This window comes from Coffea arabica, chromosome 3e, assembly GCF_036785885.1.
Source record: "Coffea arabica cultivar ET-39 chromosome 3e, Coffea Arabica ET-39 HiFi, whole genome shotgun sequence".
Lineage (NCBI taxonomy): Eukaryota > Viridiplantae > Streptophyta > Magnoliopsida > Gentianales > Rubiaceae > Coffea > Coffea arabica.
In genome coordinates this window covers 13,988,361-13,999,347 of record NC_092315.1, presented here as the reverse complement: position 1 = coordinate 13,999,347, position 10,987 = coordinate 13,988,361, and the positions used below count along the sequence as shown (strand labels likewise).

The following is a 10,987-nucleotide window of genomic DNA, read 5'->3' as shown; positions in this document are numbered from 1 at the left end:
GGCGGACATTTTTATATCTAAGGAACTATTGTAGTTGATTTTAAATGTAAGAGACAAAAAAGTTTTTTCTCAAAATGTAAGGGACTAATTTAGCATATTTTCCTTTTAGTTATAACCAACTCAAAATATAACCTAGTCAATAGTTCAATCGATTCAATAGGACAGTCCAGATTTATTTTTTCAACATTGGATTAAACATCTGTATTTTGTGGCCTAGATTATGCAAATTTGTAGTTGACAATTGTCCCTAATATTTTTACAATCTGGGGTTTTCCAACAAGCAAAAAATTTAAAATTAGAGTTCAAATACTGCCTCTTAACTCTGACATAATCCATGCGTTCACTATTATAGAATTGTACAAGTTCTTTGTGGTTATAAATTGTTACCATGTCTTTACACCGTTGAACCGCCCTGTTTGGTAAGTGAGTTTTTTGGGTGTTTGTCTAAAACTTTACTATAGAAGTTTTTTAAAAAATTTTTGAAGTGTGTTTTTTTTTTTTAAATATTTTGAAGTGTATAGTTTTTGAGAAATTTTTTGAGATTACTGTAGTTAAATTTTTTAAAAAATTTGTAGCAGACAAACTTGATAAAAAAAACTTGTCTGCCAAACAAAGCCGGTTGGTGGATATGTTTGACATCCAACATGTTCTTTTCTCTTGCTTCAATTTCAATTTGTAACCATCTTGGCTATTTTGAATGCACAAGTTTCTACAGTTTGATGGATGCATCTTCTTGAGTCCAGTCAAGTTTTGATAGTTTCTTAATTTATTTTTGAACGGTCTGGTTTGGACAGCAATTTTCCAAATCACGTTTTCTGTGAATACATTTCCAATCATCTTTTTACCTCACATATATCAAAATGCAATCCATGTTCACAAATACTACGTTAACCTTCTTTTTGTGTTTGACAATGCAATCCAAACTAAATTCAGGTCCACCTCTGGGGTCCGTGTTTGACAGTGTCTTTATACTAATACTACGTTAACCTTCTTTTTGTGACCTGTAGGCCATATTTTCATCTTCCAATACCTCAAAGACTTGAACATAAGTCGATCCCTGAAATTATTGGTGGCTGTTTTGTAGACAAGCAACAAGTTGAGCTAAAATCCTGTACAAAATTCACACTCAAGAATATGGCCATATTTCTTCTAATTAATACCCCAAAGGCTTGACCATAAGTGAATCTATGAAATTTTATAAAATCAGCAGAGAATTAATGGAGCCATCCACCATGCTCAAGGCTCCTTTCCACTCCATTAGGCCTATGCGTCGAACAGTTTTCAACCATTTGTTTGCTGTAGTTTACACAATTGCTCTTCTTTTCCTACTCTATCACCATGGATTCAAACTCCTCTCCTCCACCACCTTTCCATCCTTCTTCATATCCATTTCCATGTTCATCTCTGATCTTCTTCTAGCTTTCTTGTGGTTTACAGCTCAGGGATTTCGAATACGTCCAGTTACTCGTGAAGTATTCCCAGAAAACCTGGAAGAAATGATAGACAAGAAAGATTTTCCAGCCATAGACATCTTTATATGCACTTCAGATCCGTATAAAGAACCACCAATTGATATTGTTAACACAGCTTTATCAGTTATGGCATATGATTATCCGACAGAGAAGCTTTCGATTTATGTTTCTGATGATGGAGGCTCAGAGCTCACTCTCTTTGCTATCATGGAAGCTGCTAAATTTGGAGCCCATTGGTTAGCTTTTTGCAGGGAGAATAAGGTCTTGGACAGGAGCCCAGCTGAATTTTTCAGATTACAGGAGACAAAGAACTCTAAGACTGAGAAAATTAAGGTAGATTTTTAACTTCAAGTAAATTAGTAATGGATAATTTGTTTTTGTTGCACTTATATCTTTTTTAAGTTTTAGTCTTTTTTAAAGTTTTAGTCGTTTTCACTTGTCTTCATAGCAAAAATAGTTGCCAATTTCACGTGTTTGATGGAGGATGGATTTTCATGCTTGTACTAATTCGTAGCAATAAGGGCAAAATGTCCAGGCTTTCAAACTATTACAAATTTTAACTTTTAATTCTTCAACTATAAAATGAGCAATTTTAGCCCTCCAATTAATGAAAATGTATACTCATAGCCCTTTTTGTGATCTTGATGTCTAACTAAAATAGCAACAACAGTGTCAACAACTATCTTCACTATTTTGTTGAACATAAGACTTAAGGTGACAAAAGGATTATGTGTATATATTTTAATTACTTAGATAGTTAAAAGTGCCTATTTAATAATTGGAGGGTTAAATGTAGAGGTGTTAAAATGGGTGACTTGGACGGATTTGAGTTCGTTAAAATGGGTGATGGGTATAAGTGAGTCAACCAATTTATACCCATTTAATTAGATGGGTATAAATGGGTAAGTCAACAAATGAATTGGATAACCCAATTATCCATTTATAACCCATTTATTTTAACTTTTTGCAAACTCATTTAAATTTATTTTTGCAAACTAAGTTATCAATTTATACCACTCTTTGCACCCATCATTAGTTTTAAATATTTACTTATAATGTTCAATAAACTAATTCTTAATTTTTTTCCCATCTGTACTCTATGTCGCAAAATAAGAATATAAAAATTTGAACTAAGTACTATAAAAGTTAAAATAAAAACTTAATTCAAAAATTTTGAACCTCTAACATTTTTTTCGTGTGTAAATTTAAAATTTCATTTTGGAAAGGTAGGAAAAGAGGTTAAAACTTATCATAAATTGGTAATACTGAAAAATGAGCAAGTTAACAAACTAAGAGAAAATAAAATGATAAGATAAAATCAACAAATAATAATAATAATGAACCAAAAGTAGTTAACATCATAACAAAACGAAAAATCTGAAAAAAAAAAAAGAGTGGGGGAAGAGAGGAGGTTTGGGGGAAGGCAATTCTAAATGAATTAATTGGGTTTAATGGGTTACCCGGTATTATTGGGTAACCCATTTATACCCATATACAAAAACTTAAGATATCCATATCCATCTATTCATGAATGGATATGGATAAATTTAGTTAAATGGGTTAGTTTACCACCTATAGTCAAAAGTTAAATTTTATAATAGCCTGAAAGCCACTAAGGCATTTTGCCCTAGAACTAATCTTGTGGAATTTCTTGAATTGCATTTTTTTTAAAATTTTTGAGTTAATTTCTAATTTATCTTGATAACAGAGCTTTCATTGACTGGATAATTCATGTGAATATAGTGTACAAGTTGAGCCAGAAATATAAAAAAAAAAAAAAGATGTGGTATTCAATTGGTCTAAGAAAGGGTTGTCCAGTGCATAGTATATTGTCCACTTGCCGTTCAGTGGAAAAGACCTGTAGCATCAAATAATTGCTAGGAGACGAAGACTAAAGTGTGTTTGGATAACCATGATTTGGAAAAAAATTATTTATTTACATTACAAACACAATTTTTACCATACATCATATCACAAAAAGTATTACAACAATTATTTCAAATAATCTCCTATCCAAACACACTGATTGGTCACCAATCGAAGCAAAACTAAAAAAGCCAAAAAGAGTGATATATTTACTTGTAGTTTGCTTTTTGTACACAAAAGGACTATGATAGCATTTGTTTAGACACCCCACTTGAAGGAATATTTCTTTTTAAATTCTTATTTTTTGTTTGATGTACATTTTTTTTATCAGACTTTTGAAGTTAGTTAATTAAATCTAATCCCAAATTTAAACCCAAAAGCCGGCAATTCTTGAGGCAAATTTGGGGACTTAACTACCCAACCCCCAAACCTCTTAGAATCGATGTGGGACTACGGGAAAGTTAGTAGGGAAGTCTCTACTAGACCTTAACGAACATGATAACAAGTTTTGATATTCATTTCTACTGCTTTCTTTTCAATAGCAATAAAAAAAGGAAAAAGCAAAAGAGAGGAAAGGACTGTTTCAATTTGTGCTCTATCCAATGGCCTCCTTGTGGTAGTTGCTCGTCACTATTGTTTGTCAAATCGACCCTCAGCATGTTTTTCAGTTCTGATCTTGCCAACTTCAAAATGGATTACATAAACACATGAGACCTGATTAGTATTAAAAAAAAAAATCTAAAAGACCTTATGAGTTACAAAAATATTGTAATAATTGAATCTTAGTTAGATTTGTTCTAAGTTCAAATTTTGTAGTCAAATCACTTCGTGCAAAGTAACTCAATTATTTTGGATCAATTTGAAGCAGTATTTTGAAACTCGGATTGGGCAGCAACTTGACAAAACTCAAGGGTTAGATGTCAATCGGTTCACTGGCTGGATCGGGTCAAAAAAATAAAAAAACTGAATGAAGTCATAACTATATGTCCATTATTTAAAATGTAACAACATAATAAAAAAAAACTTACAAATTATCTCCTGTTGTGTTTTCAAATTTTAAGTTTATAAGTAAACTCATAAGACATAGTATTTGGGAAAACATGGAAATTAAGATTGTAATTGAAATTAAAAAAAATGTACAAAAATATTTATGATTGTCCTAGTCATCCAAATATAAAAAATAAAATAATTACCTGCATAAGCTTTGACTATCAAACTCAAGTCAAGAAAAATTAAGGAACCTTAAAAAGTGACAAAAAGGCGCAAGAAAACCCAAAAAAAAAAAATGAAGAAATAGGATTTTCCGGTTTATCACACATAAGTGCAAGATACACAATACTTAGATGGTAAGATAAATTATCACACATTAAAGTTTTTAAAAACAAAACATTATTATCATCATAAGTGAATTGTTGATGGAGCAATTGCATTTTGTCATTTTGTTGTCAAGAAAAAATATGATTACATTCATGCATTTCCTGAAAATGATCTTGATCATGTTACAGACAATGTATGAGGATATGAAGAGAAGAATAGAAAACGTGGTTGAGAATGGAAAGGTAGCTCAATATATCACCAGTCAGCAAGAGCATGAGGCTTTTAGCCCATGGACCAAAACATTCACTCATCGAGATCATCCTACAGTGATTCAGGTTTATTACCCTTGAATTATTTCTTAGAAGCCTAACAGTATGAATTTGACCCAAACCATGCACATATCCATGCTAGGTTTATGCACATATATATACTCGTATGGAATGCAAAAAATGTTATTACATTTTTAGGTCGGTCCAAACACTGCACAATGAAAAATGTGTTTAAATTTAAATCCGAACCACAAAATCCCCTTTTTGATTTATTAATCTAATTTAGATCATCAATTGATACTATGTTGGCAGGTTTTTTTTTTGGGCCAGTTGGAAGTTACTGTAGCTTGGCCTCTAATTCCAATATGATCATATTTTCACTAGGTACAGAAGATATACACATTTTGCCATGTCATGATCAAATGTCTCAAGCAAGAGGTTTTTCAATTGCAAGGAATTTAAGGCATGAAATTCCGAAAATGAAGGATTAAACTTAAAAATGAACAAAACTTAATTAACAATCAAAGTTAAGTGATTAAAATCAGACTATGTTGGGAACCCTTGGTCTAAGAGTGGTACTGAAATCAATTAAGAACAAGGGTTGAAATCCAAGGACCAAGAGACTTGAAGTTTATTTCATAGTTGTGATTTGTAGTATGGCTTTTTGTCAATATTAATCCCACCTTTTGTGAGATCATTGACTCACTCCATACGGGGTTTTCTATTACGACAATTACCAGAAAAGAAGAAGGTATCAATTATTAAACTAGGATTGGATTGAGCTCTGTGGTGGAAGATTAACAAAAAAGGCCAATTCCCATAACTACTACTCTTGTCTTAAATCAACATTTCAAGGTCATGCAAGAATTTTGTTTAAATTAATTAATAAATTCCTCTATTTATTCCCATTTTAAAGCTTAAACCATTAAAAAATCCATGCACTACCAGTATTTCACATGATGCTATCATGTAATGATGGTATTCTCAGAGCAACAAGAATGCTCTTTCTCATTTGATTTGCATGAATTTGAGCAGGTTTTGCTTGAAAGTGGCAAGGATATCGATGTATCAGGCCACTCTATGCCGAATCTCATTTATGTTACAAGAGAGAAAAGCATCACTAGTCCGCATCATTATAAAGCAGGAGCCTTGAATACCCTGGTAAGATTCCCCAACAAATTTGGAGATTATCCAAATCTTGTAGTAAATCCAACATACTAGTATTGATTAGAGATTTTACATACTATTGTACGATAATCGTAGCATGCAATGGACGGTCCAAATTGAGCCAAACTTGCACGGTACCATTGCTAGAGCAAGTGAATGAAAACCAAACTTGTAACAAAGGCTTCAAGAATTATTAGGACATGGATAAATTGTTACAAAAGATTTTAGGAATTTTCTTGCATCAGCTTAGTTAAGATTCATAAATCAACTTTATATAGAGGGAGTAACTCCATATTTACACGGTAAATTTTTTTTTTAATCAAGCTTAATTAGTTAAGATTCATAAATCAACTTTATATACAGGGAGTAACTCGAGCTTTCAAACATAACAGAGTGAGTTAACAAATAAAAATCTTTAAAAAAAAAGAAGAAAAAACAGACAGTCTTGTTTGGATGGCCAAGTTCATATTTTAGAAAAACTTAAAACATTTTCTCATTCACCTTATTTTATATACATATTCACTAATAAGTAGGGGTGTGCATCGAATTCAATCTTGATTAATCAAAACTATGAATTCAAAGTTTTCGAAAATTTGGATATTAGAAGTTTAGACCGATTTCAATTTCAAATTCACAAATTTCGATTTTGATTTCGTTTCGATTTTGGTAGTTTACCAAATTCATTGAATTCGGCCTAATTTTACTAATTTTGCATTATAATTAAACTTATAAGTTTATAATATAATTTGCTAAATTAGATGCTAATTTTTGTTTCTATACAACGAACTTAATTAGACTCACTATTATTATATAATATAATTAGTAGTTAGAGCCTAGAGGTATTATTATATCATAGAAATATTTTATATTACACATATGTATTAATTATAAGCATATGTATATTATATATATGAATTTGAGTTCGAAATAGGTATCCAATTTACCGTTTTCGAATTGTGAATTTGAAATCGGAATTTTTGATTTGGGAAAACATAATCCTGAATTCGAACTTAATTCATACAATTCTAAAACGAAAATTCTGATTTCCTTTCTAGTTTCGTATTTACCGATTTTGAAGTTCCGAATTGAAATCGAAATCGGTTGGTAAATCGATTTTTTTCGAAATTGCACACTCTTACTAATAAGGGAGCTATAATACATATTTTAAAAACTTCCAATAAACAACATCTAAAGAGTTTAACAAGGATTTGATGCTTATCATCCTCATCCTCCCAATCCTTCAAAAAAAAAAAAAAATGTAGAACAAAAATTAAAGCAAAAGCCTCGATAAAATGAGACGAAGTTGTTATTCATTGTAGCCAGGTGTCGTGTTCGTACTTTAGATAATTTTGCTCTCATCAATTTGGTGAATTTGATTTACTCACACCATTTTACAAGCTCTAACCATTTAATTTTTTTTTTTTTTTGCCTATATAGCTTCGAGTATCAGCTCTTATGACAAACGCGCCTATAATTCTTACCCTAGACTGTGACATGTTCTCAAACAACCCCAGGACACCATACAATGTGCTCTGTTACTTCATGGATAATTCAATTAGGCCTAAATTGGCCTATGTCCAATTTCCTCAATGTTTCCATGGCGTAAACAAGAATGACATCTATTCATCCGAGATGCAACGTGGGTTTCACATCAATACAAAGGGAATGGATGGACTCACAGGCCCTCATTGCATGGGCACTGGATGCTTTTTCATGCGTAGAGCTCTCTTTGGTGGTCCATCGGCGATGCTGCAGCCAGAAATGCCCCAGTTGAGCCCTGACCATGTTGTTAGCAGCCCTATCAGGTCTCAGTAATTTTCTTTCATTCTTTTGTCCCTTCTTTTTAACAGGATCCCTGTAAGTTGCGTTTCGGTGTCACTTAGGTCTCAGCATATTTTAGAGCTGGCTAAGATTGTGGCAGGTTGCAATTATGAGTTCCAAACCAATTGGGGTGAACAGGTATGCGCCTTTCTAAATGATACGACCATTGAATTTAATTGAACACTTGGGCTTTATTTGAATCGAGGGAATATTGGGTGGGAAAGTGAAGTGCGGAAAGGTAAGGTAAAGAAAAATGAAAATCTTTTTCCAGTTTAAGTTTTGTTATCAAGAAAAGTTTTGGAGGAAGATGGGATGGGAAGTTAGAGGTAATTATTAAAATTTTTTCGTCTAATCATTTTCCTTCAAAATCCTACAAATTTTGCAAGATACAATATGCAAGAAAGTGCAAGAATATTATTGACTTCTCTACTAATCAAACATGCATGAAAAAAAAACTTTCCTTCACTTTCCTACAATTCTCCTTGCAAACAATCACTACCTTAAGGATTCAAAGAAAAGTCAATGGTAGATTGTCCTCGCTGTACCAACTCACCATAGCTCTGCACTTTTTCATAGGTGAATTTGACCGATATAATTTGTTTAATTTGGAAAAAATATCAGATGGGCTTCAGATATGGCTCTTTAGTGGAAGATCTGTACACTGGTTACCGTCTTCATTGTCAAGGATGGAAGTCTATCTTCTGCCAACCCCAAAGGGCAGCATTTTTGGGTAACATACCGATTTCTCTCCTGGAAGCACTGAACCAGGTTAAACGATGGGCAGTCGGCCACCTTCAATTTTCATTCTCCAAATACAGTCCATTAACCTTTGGTATACAAGCTATGGGGGGGATGAGTCTTGATTATATACAGTATGGTTTCTTACCTCTTTGGTCAGTTTCCATCACTATATATACCTTTCTTCCTCAGCTAACTCTCCTAAATGGTATCTATATCTTCCCGAAGGTATGTATGACAACAGTCCAAATATCTGCATTCCATGATTTACTGAAAATTTTGAGAAAGCTTGTTTTGTTATCTACCCTTTTGGTATTCATCAATCAATTTGGTATAAAAATGTTGAACCAAGTTTTAAACGGTACCTAATCAAGATTTCAACCAAACTGAGTAAATGTCCTTTGAACATGGCGAAAGTACTTATAAATGTTCACAGACCAAAGAACATGAAAGGTTGAAGGAGTTCTGACATATTAATCACTGATAATTAATCTCAAATACATTTTATTACATGATATGCTGCAGGTAACCAGTCCATGGTTTTTCTTGTATGCTTTCCTATTCCTTGGGGCATATGCTCAAGACTGTTTAGAATTCCTATTCAGCCAAGCAACCCTAAGAAGGTGGTGGAGTGAACAGAGGATATGGCTCATTAGAGGACTGACATGTTATCTTTTTGGAACTCTTGAGTACCTCATGCAAATATTGGGCATTGCTACACATGGATTCAATGTGACAAGCAAAGCAGTAGATGATGAACAAAGCAAAAGATACTATCAAGGGCTCTTTGAATTTGGGGTTCCCTCACCAATTTTCTTGCCATTAGCAACCGCAGCAATCATAAGTTTTGCTGCCTTCCTTTATGGAACAATGCTAGTTCTCAAGGGAGGAAACACTGAAGACGTTTTTGTTCAGCTGTTTATAGCTGGTTTTGGCGTGTTAAATTGCTTGCCAATCTACGAAGCCATGATTATCAGAACTGATAAAGGAAAGATGCCTACCAAGACTACCATCACTTCAATTATTATTGCATCGGGTCTCTATTTAGCAGCTTTTCTCATGCTACAGATATAAATGTATTAGTATTATGCTTTATTTTGTCTCTTGTAAACCTATTCCTTCGTTGGAAATAAAAGTAATTGTTGTGTGTAGTCTACATGAGATCAGCAATTAGACAAAAATTGAAAAAGGTTATACGTCCTAGTTGTACTGAGGGATTGTGGTTAAGTTAGGGGTGCAATGAGTCGAGCTCAATCAAATAGCTTGCGAGTTTGATTGATTAAGGTTTGAACTTGAATTCGCTTGAACTCGGATTGACTGAGTTCGAGTTCTTAATCGAGTTTCACATATATATATGTTTTTAAAATTTTTTTAAATTTATTAGTATGAAATGTCTATTTTATCCATTATTTAAAATTATATAAAATATAAATTTATATTTCTTAAACTTGATTAGGCTTGATTGAGCCCGAATTGAGCTCGATTGGATTCGGTTTGTATGAAATCGAATAAGGCAAAATAAAATCAAACTTGACAAGCTCGAGCTCGAGCACAAGTCTAAGTTTTTTAACTCAAGTTGATTTTGAGTGTACTACTCGAGTTCAATTAGACTTGATTGCATCCCTTGGCTGAACTACCAATTAAACATATCCATCTTATTTTCATCTGACTACCCATAACAGGGCTAGAAAAAAAAGGCCAAAAAAATTGCACAAGACAATTTGCAATGATAATTGGTCTTTTCACACGACACAAAATTGCACATCACACCATAGTTATTAAACTGGCCACCTCAGTGGTTCGACCAATTGACTCGGCAAACAAGTTGCTTAACCAAACCTTAATCGATAGTTGCACCCGTAAAAATAAAAAATTGGTCCTGTTCAATCAGCAGGTAAAAAATTCCATTGTTTTTAATAACTTAAAAGACATTATATTATTATAATATTATATTATAGTCCCACTGATTCGACTAGTTGAACCGTAGTTAAACCACTGCTTGTAGAATCGTCTCCTCGTTGTGCTGGTGCCTTGATCGGATTTGATAACTATGCATTACCTCAAATCCCCGAAATTCAACCACTCATCACGACTACGTTTCACTTCACCTTTAACTGCAATAAAGACTAATGACCTTCATTTAGCCACGTCATATTACCACTAGAATGGAACCACGTGTGATTCAAAGAGCCACGAGAGTTTCTTTCCCTTTGAAGTAGGACTTTCTAACATCAACTTCCATACAATGAACTTTTGCCTCCATTCGTGCTCTACGCTCTCATCTATTTGCATAATCTTCAGCAAATTGTACTTGATTTTCTATTGTCAAGTCTTTGA

The 10,987-nt window shown here is 33.0% G+C and overlaps 1 protein-coding gene across 1 annotated transcript; it reads left to right on the top strand.

The window, feature by feature from the left end:
* The first annotated feature begins 1,039 nt into the window (after positions 1 to 1,039).
* Positions 1,040 to 9,801, top strand: LOC113736540 (cellulose synthase-like protein G3). The gene is made up of 7 exons (XM_027263561.2): positions 1,040 to 1,805; positions 4,844 to 4,990; positions 5,960 to 6,085; positions 7,529 to 7,896; positions 7,975 to 8,050; positions 8,534 to 8,878; positions 9,176 to 9,801. The coding sequence occupies exons 1-7, from the start codon at positions 1,188 to 1,190 to the stop codon at positions 9,722 to 9,724; spliced, it is 2,229 nt and encodes a 742-aa protein (XP_027119362.1). The 5' UTR covers positions 1,040 to 1,187; the 3' UTR covers positions 9,725 to 9,801.
* Positions 9,802 to 10,987: the final 1,186 nt, after the last annotated feature.